The sequence below is a fragment of the Aulostomus chinensis genome, chromosome 23, assembly GCF_037954235.1.
Source record: "Aulostomus chinensis isolate RoL2024-O1b breed Wild chromosome 23, RoL_Achi_v1.0, whole genome shotgun sequence".
Taxonomy (NCBI): Eukaryota; Metazoa; Chordata; class Actinopteri; order Syngnathiformes; family Aulostomidae; genus Aulostomus; species Aulostomus chinensis.
The window spans coordinates 18,591,167-18,608,638 of record NC_141342.1 but is presented as its reverse complement, the minus strand read 5'-3'; the positions used below and the strand labels follow the sequence as shown (position 1 = coordinate 18,608,638).

General features: G+C 44.1%; 1 protein-coding gene and 1 long non-coding RNA gene across 9 annotated transcripts in view; one reads left to right on the top strand and one right to left on the bottom strand.

Moving 5' to 3' along the window:
- Positions 1-2,451: 2,451 nt before the first annotated feature.
- LOC147239901 (uncharacterized) overlaps positions 2,452-17,472 on the top strand; it is a 40,726-nt gene continuing 25,705 nt past the window's right edge. For all 3 annotated transcript variants that reach the window (XR_015111478.1, XR_015111476.1, XR_015111477.1), the window contains exon 1: positions 2,452-2,760. This is a non-coding gene — a long non-coding RNA (uncharacterized LOC147239901). The remainder of the gene's footprint in view (positions 2,761-17,472) is intronic.
- The window catches only part of sdk2b (sidekick cell adhesion molecule 2b), a 294,224-nt gene continuing 281,237 nt past the window's right edge, over positions 4,486-17,472 (bottom strand). For 3 of the 6 annotated variants that reach the window (XM_086195274.1, XM_086195275.1, XM_086195276.1), the window contains exons 44-46: positions 12,925-13,054; positions 6,445-6,501; positions 4,486-5,918 (exon numbers count right to left, since the gene is read on the bottom strand). In XM_086195274.1, coding sequence (XP_086051400.1) covers positions 5,496-5,918; positions 6,445-6,501; positions 12,925-13,054 — 610 coding nt within the window. In that variant the 3' untranslated portion in view covers positions 4,486-5,495. The remainder of the gene's footprint in view (positions 5,919-6,444; positions 6,502-12,924; positions 13,055-17,472) is intronic. The other 3 variants (XM_086195277.1, XM_086195279.1, XM_086195280.1) reach the window with 1 other exon arrangement.

The window sequence follows — 17,472 nt, the reverse complement described above, 5'->3', positions numbered from 1 at the left end:
GGAGAGCACCACCTCCCGCTGCGTTTTAAAGGGACACAACCCCCCTCACCCCCACAACACATCACAATAGGCAGAACTTCAACTTGGCGGTTGGGGGGCTCCCCCAAGCCAATGAGACAAACACACACCACAGAATTGGAATGTCGGAGACTTTACGGATGTACTCTTTGTTTCTATTTGTATATTTGTCACCGTGTTGTTACTTTAACTTCATTTCATTAAACTATGAGTGTAGAGTCAGTGGGAAAAATAAGGTCTGTGGTTGACACAAGCTTAGGTTATTCTGATGTTTTTCTACACCATCAAATACCACATTTGAATGTTAAAAAAAATGTTTTCTTTAAAAAAAAAAAAGGTGATTTCTAACAAATAGTGAAATTCCTGGGCAGCGGGAAGCAAAGCTAGTCACGCGTCCATGGAGTACCCTTTTAGCATAACGTTAGCACCTAAGAATTTAATTGACCTTTCAAACATTATAAACTTGGTGTTCATTTGTGAATATTATCCTCACATCATCTAAATATTTAGAAACAAAACGTAAGTTGCCTTAATGTTTTTCAGGTAAAATTACTCCGATTTTTTTGTTGAGGGAACCTGAAACAATGCTTTTTTATGGGTTGGTGGACAAAAAGACCTCACCTCAGCACTCTACGGGAACAAATTTGACAGAAACAAATACAAATGTAAAAGAGAAGTTTTCAGATGTCAAACTACTTGAGATACTGGAGTATATGTACCTTTAAATTTCCTCTAGATGTTAACGGCTTAGACCTGGGTGGTTGCATACTATCCATATTTGTTTGAAGTGGGTTTTACAACCTCATAGCCGTACTTGTGCTAAGCTAACGTTTCCTGTCGCTTTAAATTCACCATTGCAACATATTGTTAACCATTACCCCTGGAAAAGTTTTTTTTTTTTTATTTCCAAAAGAATTAATTATTCCCTCAACTTCTGTAGTCTTCATTTTCAAAGAAGATTTTTCATTTTTTGGTCCGACTGTAGATGCACTGACCCAGAGGCAGAGGAGTTGTCTGTGGAGAGGAATGATCTGTGTTTAACCTTGAAATCAAGAGTATTGTGGCTCTATTAAGTCTTAATAATGAGTCGTCCTTCATGACTGGGCTTGCATTCCTTAACTTAAGGGTAGAGGTGACAGTCGACACATTGTAGACGTGCGAACAAAACATTGGCTTCAAGTTGTGTGGTAATTAAAGTAGAGGGCAGTGAATTTCCCAGACAACACACAAATACTGTATATGCATGTTGTACCAGATGAACATTGTGCTTAAGGCCTTATTATTCTAATATCAGACATGAACTGCCTGACCAAGACAATAGGCTTTAAAATTCTGCCTGTATGGGATATAATTTCAAGCACAAAGGGGAAATGTCCTAGCGTCATATTATTCATAGAGGCAGTTAAGGTAGACATAATGCCCTTTGGTCCAATTTTTTCTTGACTATGTCCACATCGCATTTAAAAAAACAACAACAAAAAAACAACAACAAAAAAAAGGCCTTTATTTTCACAGATGTAAAATGTAAAATTGCTCACGTGTGGTTAAAACAAGTCATCTGGTCGTCAGGTGTGAACTTCAACACCACAGACATCTTTTACGACCTCATCCAGCCACCTGTGAATACCATCAGATCCCATATTACCACACAGCGGACCAATTAAGGGTGCCGTTGTTTCATGGTCAGCTCCGTTGGAGTCCGTCAGAACTTCAGCGAGGTTGCGCAGGAACACAAAACTTCGGTGGCGCCTCACTCTGAAGCAGGCCCCTTATTCAGTGATTACTTCCTTGTGTGGTTTTGTGTTGTATACGTTATGTAATGCATGCAGCCTGGCATGGCTACAGGAAGAAATTGGGACATTATTTTCCTGCGCAAACCAATTAACTTGACAAACAGAGCGACAACTGGGTAAAACCAGAGAGAGCACGAGGTCGGTTAGGCCAAAGGGACTTAGCAAAATGGTTACGGACATATTGCTTCATTTTTGTGTTTGTGTGTGTGTGTGTGTGTTCTCCCATAATGCACATTAAGTCAGAAACCAATTTAAGCATTCGCCAAACAATACGGTACAAATGCATTCATGAACATCCTCCTTTTTCAAATTACTATCCTTTCTCCGACTCTTCAAATCCCCAAACCACCCCTCAGTGAAGCTCACAAATGAGGCAATTAAACTCAGAGTTTCGGACTCCTAGAACTACACCTTCTGTCTGAATCCTTTAATATTCCAACTGTGGGTTCTCAAAGCTTATCAGGGCTATTTAGTACCGTGGGCTCCCCTTTGAACGGGGACCACCAACTTGCTCTTACTGTCATTAATTTCCTGAGGGAAAGAGAGAGGGAAATGAACCTGTCAGTGATTCTTCTGTCAGAGGGAAATTTCCCATGTGTTTTCAAAAAAGGGATTAGTTCTGTGGATGTGCCCGTTCCAATTCCCCATTCCATCCCCTCTAATCTCCTCCTGTCTCATGCCAATGAGTTTACTAGGTTAGCTATGGCTCAGGTTGACTATGATCCAATTACCACTGAGTATCATTTGAGACAGTGCTTGTGTTTGCGATGCAAGCGCGCGTGTAAGTTTACCTCCCTTTTTGAAGAAACAAATGATGAGCTAACGAGTTTCTGTTTTCCAGGAACAGGGAGGAAGATGAAAAATCCAGGACGGGACATTAGGTGCCATTTAACAGGATTTCACAGCATCTGCACAGATCTAATTCATTACTGCCCCGAGTAACACTCAGGTAAGGTGGAATTTTATCAACTGATTAGCTATCGACCCATCCTTCCTCTGTGGTGACACAAAACATTTATACACTGAGCATTCCTGAACCGTAAGCGAGCGTTCTTCCTCATGTTGTCTGTTCATTTTGTTTGTTTTTTGGAAGCGTCACAAAAGTTAAGACGGTTCCGACTTGACCGTGACCTTTTGTTAGCATTCACTAAAAACCACGAGTAGCGCTAACAGGAGAGGCCAACATGCTACCGTCTTCATAAGGAGTTTGTGAGGTGAATGGACTGCCCTCATCTCGCGGCAGAAGCCAAGATCCATTTACACGGTTTTTCAACTGCAGATGCATGCAGGTTTTCAAACCTGACCCCTTTCTCACTGCGAGTTAGACGGAACAAAAGCCCCTTTTCCACCGGTCAGAAAACCTGCTAACACCCGCTAACATTTGGCTTTTGTCTGCAATGGAAACAGGTTTAATCAGCATTTAATCCCACCTCAAATGACCCTGCTGTAGACAAGAGTCCCGATGTAAACACAAAACCCAGATGAACACAGTAATTTGTGGTAGCCGCTAGTAACTTCTGTGACTTTTTTTTTTTTTTTTTTTTGTCATCTCAGGCACCAATTCAACCTGTCTGCCCTCAAGCAGCTTTCAGTAGGTGTGGACAAAACAGCCTGGACCAAAAGAGTAAAACAGTAACTGGTGAAATTGCCCGCCGTGTTGCTCCGCGGGTCCGTGCTGACTTCTGCCGCGTCCTTGACGTTGAACGTAACCAGAAATCAAACCAAACACAAAAGGCAGCTTCCCTACTCGCCGTGGTTGCCTGGTTGAATTTTTCAAAGTGCGGAGGTTCTGTGCGTCATAAAGCCGCACTGGGAAGGGGCCAAAAAAACGTCTGGCTTTATTTCCCAGACAACCAAGAATCTAGAATGTAACTCCTGTATGGGCCTTCATCACCGTTCCCGCCTCCAAGAGTTTACAAATGAGCACCAGAATGACTAACATTGAAAAATAATTTATTTCAGAAATGTACTGTGATCATATATTCATTCAGATTCTGCTTGGTAAGCTTTTGCTGTGTACAATGAAATCACCCCACAGAGAAAAATAATAAGTGACATTTTTTTTTCTTTTGAGCTATGGGAACTAGGAACACACCACTGAGTCTTCACTATAGCGTTATGAGTGCACCTGACAGCAGGCCGGGTGGTACCAACCCTCCGTGGGGTTTTGAACCCCAGGCAGGTCGCCACAGGATAATGTCTTTAGAACCAGACGCACAGTGAATGATCTGTAAAGCTCACACACAAGAAGTGTATTCCCACACACACACACACACACGTTAGCATTTTGGGAAGGGACAGTCACACCTGAAATGTACAGAATGGTTGATTACACAAAGAGAGGGAGGGCGGTGAGGCAATTCAATGACATCATCTCTTGGTGCAGTGCTGCACCGTGACAGCGGTCAGTGATGGAATAGTTATACCAGCAGAGAAGGAAACAGGGAAAAAAAGAAAAATCATATTTTTTTTTTCTTCTCTCAAAAATCACGCTGCTAACATTAGAGCAGGGCAAGCAGCTGCGCCCGAATGTCCCCTGCTACTTCAGACAGTTTTGACACACATTGACACTCCGGATTTTCAAAGCTTTTCAGAGGAAATGTGCAGAATGTGTGCAAATAGTGGAACAATACCAGTTTGTGAATGCAAATCAATCCACCCCCCCCCCCCCCCCCCCAACATCTGTCAAGATTAAAAGAAGGCTCTTGTAGCACGAGGCCAGTCATTACAATGCCACAGTCAGGAGCACCGGCAGCAGTTTAGTCACAATTGGTGCCAGATATAAATAAGTGTTTCTCTATCAAGGCATCTTGATCCACTCACAAAAAGACATGACACTTGAACAGATATATATTCATCTCATATCTGCTGGATCCTTCAGGCACAGAACAACCCGCCGCATTTGACAAGCAAAGGCCAAACGTTGCTCAACTTTTCTACGCGTTTGTGTGCTATTGACCTGTTCCCGTTTCCCAGGAAACGCATGATTGTTGATCCAATGTCCGCCGTTAAGTCTCCCGGCCGCCACATTCGCATTTGTTCAATTTGGCATGAATTCCACATCCTCTCTGTTTTTACATCCAGGTCATTTTATCGTGATGGAAAAAAAACCTGACCTTTAATTTTCTTGACCCTTGTCTTTCCACAATATGACTCCATCATATTGTTTTCAGCCTCTGTCAATGCCGTCTGCATTGACTTGATTGTGTCTTTTAGGTACATCTACTATATATATATATATACAGTATATATATATTTATATGTGTATGTGTTTTCAAGGATTCTTGTGACTTTGTACAGCATCGAAGATATTAGCATTTGGATGTGTGCAAAGAAAAATAACCTGAAAGGAGGGAAATAAATGATAGGAGGTCATGCAAACAGTTCAACCAGCAAAATAAAAGTGAATAGATGCAAGTTAGAGTTGACCGGCACCACTTCCACACAATAGAAAAAAGAGAGAGTGCTCCAAAAAAGTCTCGTAGAGTTGTTAGTTATCCGTGTATCAAGGCTGACCCGAGGGAAAAAAAAAACAAAACTTGTACAAAAAAAGAAATGTAATGAAATGAGAGAGATGTGTAAATTACAGGATTGCGTTGATTGAGCTTTAAGCCATGTTGTGTTCTTTTCAACACACATTGGGAAGATATATCCAGACATTTCCGTGTCCTTTTCTGCATTTTTTCACACAAAGGAGGAGAAGCCAGCGATGGGGGCGCGTGTGCCAGGCGCTAGGCTGCTGGGAGGCCTGTAGAGGGTGCTGTGCTGGCTGGGGGGGTTGGAGCTCTGCTGTGAAGGGGTGGGAGTCCGACTACCTTTGGGCCTGAACAGGCTGCCTTGGCCCTGGGGCTGTCCCTGGGCCTGCTGGGGCTGGGGGCTAGGTGAACTGAGCTGAGGTGGCAGAGGAGGTAGAGGAGGCAGTGGCGGCGGGGCGCAGTGATCTGGGTCACCGGACTCGGATTCTGTGTAGCTGTACGCTTGTGCTCTGGATATGCCTTTCTGCTGGCGGCGCCACGAGTTGTAGTAAGTGGGGTCACTTATGTAGTGATTGACAAAAGAGTGGGTCTTCTGTCGGTTGGGGTCCACCTCATACTCGCTGTCGCTGCCCTGTGAGAGAAAGAAGAGACATTGATCTATGAGGTTAGCTTGACACCACTGTGCAGTGTTTCCATGCGGAGCTGTTAGGGATGCTGAAGCTATAAATGTACATGAACATGGAGTTATTGGATTATTCTGAGCCTCCGTCAAAACACAATCACCCTGTGTACACGGCACACTCATGCACACACACATACTTACATTTACAACACATCACGAGAACACGTGGACACCGAAAAATGATCAGAGATGGTCAAAGCATGATTACGGACGGGTGACTTGTTACTGAAGCGTGCATTGTAGATGGACCATCAACACAAGACGGTAGAGGTCAATTTATCATCAGGACTTTAACCAGATCAACTACGTATTTAGGTTCTTTGTCCCCACACCACGCCAGTAAAGTGGTGTTGTTTAGCTCAGGGTACCACATCAATCCTTTAATGGAAATCTGAAGGAAAGATTTAGATGGGAACTAGCAATAGGAACCTATCTGGCTACAAACATTCAAAGCAGGCAGCCACAGGAACCTCACCAAATGCAGTGGAAGTGTATGTAGACCACCTGTCCCATATGAAAAGACCAGCGCCTCCTACGGGTGAACAGAACAATGGTTTTTACAGTACATCACCATAACAGAATGATTAAAATGGCCCAGTCATGACGATGATGATAGTACCATAGGTAAGTGTGGATACTGCATGTGTGTCAATCGTAAATGCAATTGTGAACGAATAGTGTCAAAAGCTGACGAAAAACAATGAAAAGGTTCTGTGGTGCATTCTCAAACACGGGAGTGCAACTTTAGGAGTTCATTGAGAAGAAAATAACGTCAAAATGAAGAGATTAATCATTCTGAACAAATCTTTTCAGAGTCCGATAGGGTCTGGATTAGCCTGGCATGAATTGGACTTTCCTGTCCTACACCAGACTGCAAATGGCCACTTGCTGCTGGTCATGGTTTCTAAACAGCGTCCATGACAAACCGGACGACTAACGGATGAGCAAGACTGACTGAATGGGACATTAAGGAAGACTGACGCCGGCCACAGTCGGGTGGCGAGCCATGGAACTGGACTTCTGAACGAGACTGCGAGATGATTGAACCCTTCCTTTGGACAAGGATTGAGACAAGAAGCACAAACTGTTGTAGTAAGTCCCAGTTTGGAGACAATAACATGGAACTGAGCTTACATATCCTACCTACAGGCAAGTAGGATGCAGGATCTGTGTATCACGGCAAGGTACTTTGTCAGTATCGGAGAAAGTGGTGCTCCATTTCAGAAAACTAACAAATCTTTAGTCTGCCACCAACACTGGGGCCACTGGTTTGGTTTCCGTTTGGCTTAGTTGGGAGTTTAAACGGACCCAATTCGCTGTATCTGCAGATGGGAAACTGGACGAGTGTACATGTCACTGTTGGTGTGCTAGCGCCTCCTTTGGTCAGTTGAAGCACCTGTTCTGGAGGGAGGGGACCTGAGGGGGACAGCGGGATCCTCTTTGCCATCAGGTGAAAAGTTGCAGCTCATGAGTCCAAATGATGGAGGAAGCATGTGGTCGGTGACGGTGCTCCCCAGGCCAGCATGGAGGCTTGGTTGGGGGGGGGGGGTAGTTAAGCAAAGACCAGGGCAGTTTGGGAGCTTGAACGGGTCATATACAATTGAGGGGAGCAATGGGGTTAAAGGCCGGAAAAAAAATCCCCCAAAAAAGGGAGCACCGGTACTGTGAAAAGACTGGCTCCGCCCACTTCTAGAAGGAAGTAGAATTTTTTCTTTCTGGATGATGTCAGTTTGGATTCCAGTCAAGCTGTGTGTTGAGAAATGACAATAATCCTCGGCACATTCTCGTCAGTGACCCGCCACCTCGCTGCAGGCCGGGTTAGACACACCATTGTATTCATGTCAGCTAACATTCCACGTGTCAAACAAAAAGCACCACGATCATTGGACACTCAGTGGGAAATGCTCATGGTCAACTAATTTCCATGAAAGCAAGCTGCCAATTCACCAGCTAGCCTCTGAGTAATCGCCTGGCCACAATGAACAACTGTACAGTCCACTGCCAACATTTTCATTGGGTGATTTGCAAAGCGGCGGCTCGGAAGTATGCATTTATCATAAAAGTGAAGCCACAAATGCCCAGTCTTTTCTGCACACCAAAGAGATGAGAGATTCATTGCTCACTCACTCTTCATATGATCATGTTCTATCTTGCTGCAGGCACAAGGACCACTCCAGAGCATGGTGTAGCACCTACGCTCGATATCGCACGGCACATATGTGATGCATATGTCGGTAGGCTCGGATTTCCCCAGGCCTGGTTCATGTCGCCTATGCCAAAGACCTATATGAAAGGCTTTTCCTCTGTAGCTGTCAGCAGTGTTTATAAATGTCCAAAAAGGCGATGCTTGTGTTGAATTATAAGGAAAAGGCCCCACATTTTTTATCCTCTTTGATTCTAAGTAAAGGAAAATGATCCCTTCTCCCTCCTACTCTTGCTTTTCCGCAAATTAATCAAAGGCAGACACTGGGTACAAAAAAAGCCTCCCTCCACATTAAGAAGACGCATCATTACGTGTGCGAGTCCATTTTTAAAATTGTTGTAAACACTTGAGGCCTACGGCTGCTGAAAAGCATTCCCACCATGCCAGTGAGTTTAGCAACACAACACAATAACATGAACCGTTCACAGAGGACCAACAAGGCGGACTGAGCCACCTCAAGTGGTATTACCTCACTCTAGAAGAATTAGCATTGCATTGAGAGATGAAACAGCACACACACCACCATTGTGTGTGTGTGTGTGTGTGTGTGTGTGTGTGTGTGTGTGTGTGTCGTAGTGGAAAAGAGCGAGTGCAGACCAAGTGTTGACACAGTGAATTTCATCCTCCTCCTGTGCACAGTAACAGATGTTCCAACTCTTGAAATTGTCTGCGTTTACGCTACCCCTGCCTCTTTTTGCTTTTGCTTTATAGCCAGTCAGTCACAGAAATAACTCAAGGATCTAGTTGAGGATCCTACTGGGGAGAAGGAGATGCTTGAAAGGCGCTTCGAGGGCAGTACAGTCCATGAAACAGCTCCTTACTTTAACTCATTACAACCTAATTAGTGCCGAATGCTGTGAAAGGAATAGATTTAAGGCATGAAATGTCAGGTTGCACCTCAGCCTTAAGGAAACCGCCATGATATTTATGTGAGGATATGAGTAAGACAGACACATACCAGCCAGCCACTGTCAATTAATAAACATATTTTCATCATTACGATGTTAAATTAGGCAGAGAGGGTCTATCCAATTACTAGGGAAACCTCCTGAAAGTAGTTTATTTTATCATCAGCATCATAAAGTTGCTGCTTACTATTGCTAAAACTCAGAGGGAGAAACCGGAGAACGAAAGTGCTTTAGGTAGAGGCCAACATTTCCTTTTCTTCAGATAAAAATGAACACTGACAATGACAAAAAGACAGGCTTTAAATAGTTTCATAAATGGATTAAAGCGTTTAATCGAGCTAATGACAGTATAAATCAATCCTGTGCTTAATTACAATTAATCACAAGGTTAGAATGTCTACAAGCATTCAGGTGTATTTTTGACGGGAGGTAAAACACTGCAGTTGAATACGTACTCTAGCCGCTATGCTAACGTGCCTGGTGGCTCTTTGGTGTTTGGGAGCTCGTGGGTTCAGGACCAGGGTGGCTACCCTACATAGAGAGTCTGAGGTTAGACGGGTTTCCGTGAGGCCATAAGGGATTGGAAAAGAACACTGGGATTCACTTCCCAAAGGGGTGGTGGTGGTGGTGGTGGTGGTGGATGGAGCGCCATCCCTCCGGTTGTATATGCACTCTGGCTGCCATGCTAATGTGCCAGGCTCATTGGCAATGCAGTCGGTTAGCATGGTTGGACCGGAGCTCCAGACCAGAATAGGATGACTGCGTTCTGGTCTGGAGCTCAAGTCCAATCACGTGGCACTGGACGAAAGAAAAGTATGAAAACTGGTCTGAGGACTCTTTTTAAACTTTATTAATAACATCTCTGTTTAATTTGAAGAGTGAACGGGTCTCAGGGAGTTCTTGAGCGTTGCCGATTGTTATTCTCAATCTGGTTTTTCATTTTGGAAGCTGAATTCCAGTATGTGTGGCTATGTCTTAAACAAGTGACTCCTCTGTCCGACCACGGGAATCTTGCCGAACTTTGAACCCTGCTGGGTTTGAAATGCGCTCCTCATGCCTTTTGGTAAAGGAAATAGCAGTCAAGTCAAATGATAATTTGGGGTTGAAGTAAATTTAATGCGCGTATGATCACAGTGCGAGTTTTGAGACAAACTATCATAGAAATGAAATGTGATTTCTTCTAGGAGCTCTTATTTCTGTCTGGAAGGAGTTAACCAAGGGTTATATCAGTCCTACAGTTTATATAATGACATGAGACTGGAACGAAAAACCTCCTGGCTAGCAGGATCCCCCCCCCCCACACACACACACACACACACACACACACATCACAGCGGACTGGGTCAACCCTTTGTCCTCCAGTTATGGATTATTGCAGAGAGGAGGGGGAGAAGAGGGGAGGCTGTCTATGTCACTCCCATTGATGAAGTGAACACAGCAGGGGGTCCCTAGCAACAGAGACAATAACAGTCAATGTGGGTCCGGAGGGGGATTACAGAGACATTCGCAGATTAAACATTTCTGTGTGTTTACAGCACTTTCTGTGTGGAAAAATGAAAATGGTAGATGTCGGCTTGTTGTTGGAAAATCATATTCTGTCGTCGTCGTTAAAAAGGGATGTCCACGTTGCCTCATCAGAGCAATTATAATCAAAGGGATTTGACATTTTGTTGGGAATTAGGGCTAACGACAACCAGCATTCATTAAGCTTTCCTGCTCATTTTTATATTATTCATGGGTGCGATTTTCCTTTATTTTAGGCTGTGACATCATCGCTTGAGAATGAGCCAGTAAAAACAAAGTGGTGCGTTGTCATCGGAGACAATACAAATATTACAGACAGAAGTCTCACTTGAGTCTCTGCCAACTAACGAAGCTACGCTAGGGAGGGAGAGGGTGGAGAAAACAAAGATAGAAACTGTGAGAGGGGAAAAAAAAAGAGAGAAAACATATGAGAGACGGCAGACACATTAATTTCTCTCTGACGGAAAGCCACTCTGCAGAGAGCATGATCTACTATCTCTGACTCAGAGCTGAGATCATTCGTCTTTGACTGGTTTCAGCTTTTTATGGCACACAAAAGCAACCTCGGCGAAGGAGACAGTCTATATGGTGAAGGCAGAAAGGTTGCCTCTACCTGCAGGGAGTAGGATAGTAATGGTGGCCTTGTAGTCGGTGTTGGCTTCCTAAAATCCTCTCCAGAGGAGGAGTACAAAAGTCAACTTATACCTGCTGGTGGAGGCCCTGAGGATTAAAGAGGACTGACAGCACGATGCCTCACTGATAGCTCAGAGTTATCTGCTCAATAAAACTTCAAAGAGCATTCCTGGATTTTTACAAAGCATTGGGTGATGATATGGCGCCCTGTCAGGGATACATGGCAGCAGGCCCCTCGGGTAACAGGCGCGGCTCTGTGTCTTTTAGCCCATCAAAGCTAAAGGAAACGCGGTGAAAGTGCAGCGTGGCATCGGGCAGGTCGTCATCTCGAGGCGAGCTTCAGTGACTGCATCCGGGCCATGTTTGACAATGCACAAGTGCAAACAGTAGATATGTCAAGACAGGCGATGAAATGTTGAAATGCTTCATTTGAGAGGATGTTAACATGCAGCGAAAGGTCCTGTCCATGGTGACTCATTGCAGGGAGGTTTTCATTTGATCTGGAAACGGAGACGTCGATAAGTCCAGGTGACGAGAGATCGCTGGCTGTGTGTTCATACTTGGAATGTTTTTAGCTGAAAGACGTTCTTATGTAATTTGGGAAATGCCAAAAGTAAAGAATTCCTAGATGAAAGAGAAAACTGAAGGATGCCTGAAACAAAGGAAATTCAGGACCAGTCCTCCACCGCCCCCCGCCCCCCCCCCAGCCCCACTGTCTCCTGCATTTGACTAGGATCAAAACCAGACTGTGGACTGTGAGATGTTTCAGAAAACCGCAGACAGCCGGATGAAGGGCTGACAAAACAGAAATAAACATATATACATAAAACATCTGAGAATACATCATTTAGATAAAAGAACAAAGGGGAATGAATGAAAAAGTCAGGAAACCAGACACGACTGTGGGCAGATCGGAAACAAACAGCGCACGGCCTAATTTATTGATTAAACTGCCTCACTCTTCAAACTTATGAGGAAAAGGCAACACAAAATGTTGCAAAAAAGGAAATAAAAAGTACGTGTGCTTAACTCTGCTTTTAGGGAGCCAATTATCTTGGTGTGTTATCATCTGAGGATGGCGTATAGGCGACGTTACGCGTTATATATATTATACCTGTTATATAAAAGGCAGAGCAAATTTAAAGGGTTTGATTACGAGAGCTGACAAGAGGGAATTTTCTTGGTTTTCTCATGAAATGCTTGTTTACTGAGTGATAATTCAGGAGGGATGAAGGATCGACTCCTTGGCCAGTGCAAACTTCCAACAGAGGGATAAATTCAGAGGCGGTTTGGATTAAATTTTCTGGGTGACTTTCCTAACAAATGCTGCCACTGAGTGCTGCGGCCTGGATCGGCGGTAGATGCCTGCAGAATGACATCCTCCGCAGGTCAGTGCCAGGTCTAAAAACTACTTCCCCGCGAACATGAGCGGTCATTAATCTCTCATCTCTCCGTGTGTATTAGTGCAGTTCCAACGTATGAGCTCTGCAGGTCGAATGTGTTCCAGAGGATGACAGAAAAAAGGAGTATGGACTGACACAAAACACTGTACAGCCAACAATGCAAAGCTGAATTCCTGAAGAATTCAAGGATATGATGGTGAGCATACGTTGACAATTACAAATAGCAAACACACGGTGTTGTACACAAACCATACGAGACGGAATAAAAACCAAAAGTGCTTTACCTGGGAATCTGAGATTTCTGAGGGTTTCTCAGTCAGGCTGCTGCTCTCTACGGGGATCAGATCGTTGTACTTGGTGCTCACATCTTCATCGGAATAGTGGAGACTGCCTGGACTGGGCCTGGGGGGAGACCTGCGCAAGGGACAGGATAATTCATGAGGTTCTGGTTCTTCAAGTAGGAGATTTGGCTTATATCCTGTATTACTGTAGTACTCAGCTTGTCGATGAGCGTCCCTGAGGGAAAGCCCCCAACAAGTTCATCTCTGCCGGGTAAATCTTTGGATTTTTTTTCACATTATTATTGAGTTTTGAGCACCATTCCCTCGCTAGTGCCCCTGTACTGAAGAAATGGATCCTCCTCATTGGACCGAAGAGTTACGAAGAAAACAAAAGGAAGCTACGGACAAAAAAAACGACAGAGACGCATCACAGCTGGAGTAGCTTTTCCTCATTGGAGGGAGCAGACGTGGGTGCAGCAGAACTGCTCTGGGTTGGTATTTGTGAAATCGGTAGCCTATGTAGCTAGAACGCTCTCTGTGTTTAGTCCTTGTTTTTGTGGAACTGCTTCTTTTTTCTTTTTTTTTTTAAAACTATTTCAGAACATGAGCCAGCGGACTTTCCTGGGCAATGAGAATAAAAAGGAAGCACGCAAGCGAGTTCACAAGTCAGCTGGTTTACGAAACCGGTTTGAGAAAATAGCAAAGCTTGCTAGGACGTAGACCGTAACAGGTCTCCTCCATCCGTGTCACTATGGGAAGGGAGGAAACCTCTCTACTAGACCTGCAACTTCAGCATGTTTACTTGAACTACTGCCGTTAGCGTAAATTCTAAGATAAAAAAAAAACATGACATCCCTAAAAAAGACAAATGGGGCAACAAGCGTTTGTATCCAGATATCATAACCTGTGGGGATCGTTAAGAGCGCGTACCTTTAAGCTCCACATAAAGACTTTTAGATAATCTGGTTAAACCATTGTGCTGGCTGGCTAATCTTGTGGCGCGTCCTAGTGACCCCGACACTGATATCACACACGCCACATGATGAAAGCACCATTTGATAACAGCAGGTTATTTCTGTCTAATCCCAAGTGCTCTTGTTCTCTGGCTCTACTGTCCGCCGTTGAGTAAAAGCTCAACAAACATGAAAGAAAATCTATAAAAATATCTTGGCTTGTATCGCGCGGTTGATCCACTCCTGTTTTGTTGTCCTGCCCAGATTGGTGGTGAGTAGGATTCATTAATGACGGAGACAATGGCTAAAGCTATGCACCAAATCCATGTGTTTTATCATTATTCTTCATAAATCACAGGGCCTTCTGTGGTGAATTAAAACAAAACATATTCTGATAAACAGGCCAAACAATAACTGGAGGCATTTTACAATTATCGCAAAAATCAGAAAGTGAAGACTTCCTTTGAAGTATCACTGTCCGTGTGTGTGTGTGTGTGTGTGTGTGTGTAGGAGTGCTGCTTGATGAGAATCATGGGACACTCATGAGATGGTAGCCTACAGCCAGTCTCTCCTGGAATGAATAATCCCCCCGATTCAGTCCTCACTGTGGGCTGTGGAACAGAAAACCACTGGGCTCTTGTGATTAAATTATAAACCCAGGCTCTTGCATTGCTCAAGGGTCATCAAACAATTGGCAGCTTTGCTCTGGTAAATGTTATCACATCCCACATGAAGTATGGCACAGATTTAACTGTCACAGGCCTGCTGCGGGGATCCAATATGTCACTCTGATGTATGTTTAAACGCTGAAAGTGATGGGACCGGGCAAAGGTCAGATCCTTTAAGGAAGTGTGAAGAGAACAGAGCTCAACAGCCCACTAAAAGAGCTGCCCGAGAAGTAATTCCCCGTTCAATTCTTCCATCGACGTCGCAGCAAATCTTCATGTAAAGAGTTTTAAGGCTGGGCTCAAACGGTGAGCAGATGAATTGTGACCGGGACATGTTTGATTCGGTGCAAAAAGAAAAGATCGTGAGGAAAGTGGACATAAAAGGCAGATGTTCTAGGCTGCGTGCATATTCATCTCAAACCGCCACAAACCCAAACCCAAAAAGTGTATTTAGCCTTTCAGGTGCTAACAAGCAGACATCCCGAGCTCACAAAGGTGTGTTTTTTTTCCTTCTGCGTCGCTTCCGCCAATAACACTTCCAGTTTGGCGCTAATGTGAACCAGCAGTAGCAGCAGGTTGCCGTGTGTTCATAGCAGCACCGACCAACAAGCCTTACAGCTAATTTGTTGCTGTCTCAGAGTGTTGGTGGATGGCCACGCTAACAGCTGGATAAAGAGGGCGATGCGGGACGATGCTCACTTTGGCGCAATTTTGGCACAGATTTACTATTGTTAGCTGTCAGTTGCTATTAGCTTCAAGCTAATAATACATGGCTGGCTCCTCCTGCATCCTGGAGTCATTGTTGCTCCTAGCTATTCTGTCACTGATGTCATCGAATACAAGATCAAAATATGCAGTTTGTCACCAGAGAGGGAGATCATGACTGAATCAAAATGGCTGACAGTGACTACTTCAGGACACATGTCCGCGGTAACACCACACTACCGATGAAACATGTAGCTGACACTCTTTGGGATCGTGGGTAGCGCAGTGATTCTCAGTGAAATTGCTGGTAAAAACCTGTTTTTCTTAAACGAAAATTGATATCATAGGAAGGGGAGGAAACCATGGTTCTGTGGGGAAGAGTCGTCCGTGGACGGTTCCGTGCCCACAGTTCACCTCTAATGCTAGCAGTCCCACTCACTGTTGAGCTCTACAGAGTTGGACACCATTTCAGGATAAAATAAAAGAATCACCTCCTACATTGGTGTTCTCTAGTCAGGATTTTTTTTTTTAAGTACAGTCAATAAAAGAGTTTAAGCTCCTCCATATTTTCCAGTGTCCCCTGTTCTGCTAAACAAACACCCATCTGTTTCCGCTGATTGGTGCTGGTTTGGCTCAGACGACTGGGACGTACTGATTCCTGTTGACTTTTCCAGGCCTCAGCGTTGGCCGCCAGCCGTCGCCGGCGGAGCTGCTGCAGCACACACAGACGCTTTAAATGACAAAAACGCATTAGCATAAGTGTTTTCCAAATAAATACATTTTGAAAGCATTTCAAAAATGCTGTGGGTCAATTCCAGTAGCTTTCACTGGGGTGGTATTTCGAGAGTGGCGAGGACAAAATGGAAAACTCCAGAGGGAAATCACAAAGCTAGCTGTAATTAAATTACACTCGATGAATTATATTAAACCAGATTCGATTTAATTCATTTAAACTGAGTGGAGGAGTGAAACACATACATTAGTGAGCCATTCATATACAGTGCACTTACAGTTTGGTTAATTGTGTAATGTCCTGAGTTTCAAATTTGAGGATGTTTAATTGAGCCGTCGGATCTGCTCAGATTTATTATTTAACTTGCTGAAAATGTACTATTTCCTCTCTTAACACGGAACGGACGACTGATGAGAGATGTAGTCCATTCACCACTAAGGAAAAATGATCATGTTAAACAGATTAGCTCTGTGTTTCCCCCCTGGTATTCTAATTTCACGAAGCACCACCAGAATTTCCTTTTTTTTTTTTTGGAGAGGGTAAAACATTATCAAAGCCTCGTAGATCTGAGCAAATATCAAACACAATTATTCTCACGTCAATGACTAATTATTCCAATTATTCTTCATGCGATGATTGTCAAACTGCTTGTTTGGTCTGATTAACAGTTCAAAGACAAGAAGTCCACAATCCTATAAAACGTAGTAATTATTCTTGATGTGACCGTAGTGAAAATGAATCACTCGAAGAAAACAAAATTAGTAATTGATTCTATCAACGAGACAACATTTGCTCTGGCCCCCATGGAAAATGCTTCACATTTATTGAAAAGAACATGTATGAAAGTTACTTAAGTTCGAGTTTGTTTGCTTTTTTTTGGTGTTTTTTTACAGATAATTCAGTAAGTAGAGATTTTGTGCTTCCTTTTGAAGTGTTACTCCACGCAAAAAGGGTATTTTGCCTTTCAAGCACTCACAAATAAGTGTGTCTTCCTCACTAAAGCCCCTTTCACGCTGCACCAAAGACACGGGTCAACACAGGTTGTTGGGCACTCTGAAAGGGTCGACTTGGCATTTCGACCCGCGTCCGACCGACTCGCCAAGCGACCCGGGTGTTTAACGACTCGGCTCGCCTGCAGTGCGAAACGTCTCAGGTTTCACGCGACCTTCCTGTTGCATCCTGATTTTGTCACTGTGCCGCCTGTCAGGCTTCACCTGTAGCTTCTTCGGCTCCCTTCCAGACGAGCCATAAAACTCCATCCTCCTTCGCTGCTTTAGCGCTCGGGACATTTTCCAATCTGCGCCGAGTTTGTGTGCTTTGCAAAAGAGACAGCATTGCAATGCACACAACGACAACGCTAATGTTCCTCTCAGTGTTCCGGTGCACGTTTATGTGAAATGATGACGCTGTCAGCACGATGACGTACGAGGGGAGAAAAACACAGGCACGAAGCCCTCACAGCGGGAGCTCAGACCAGGGTCTTCTAGAAGCT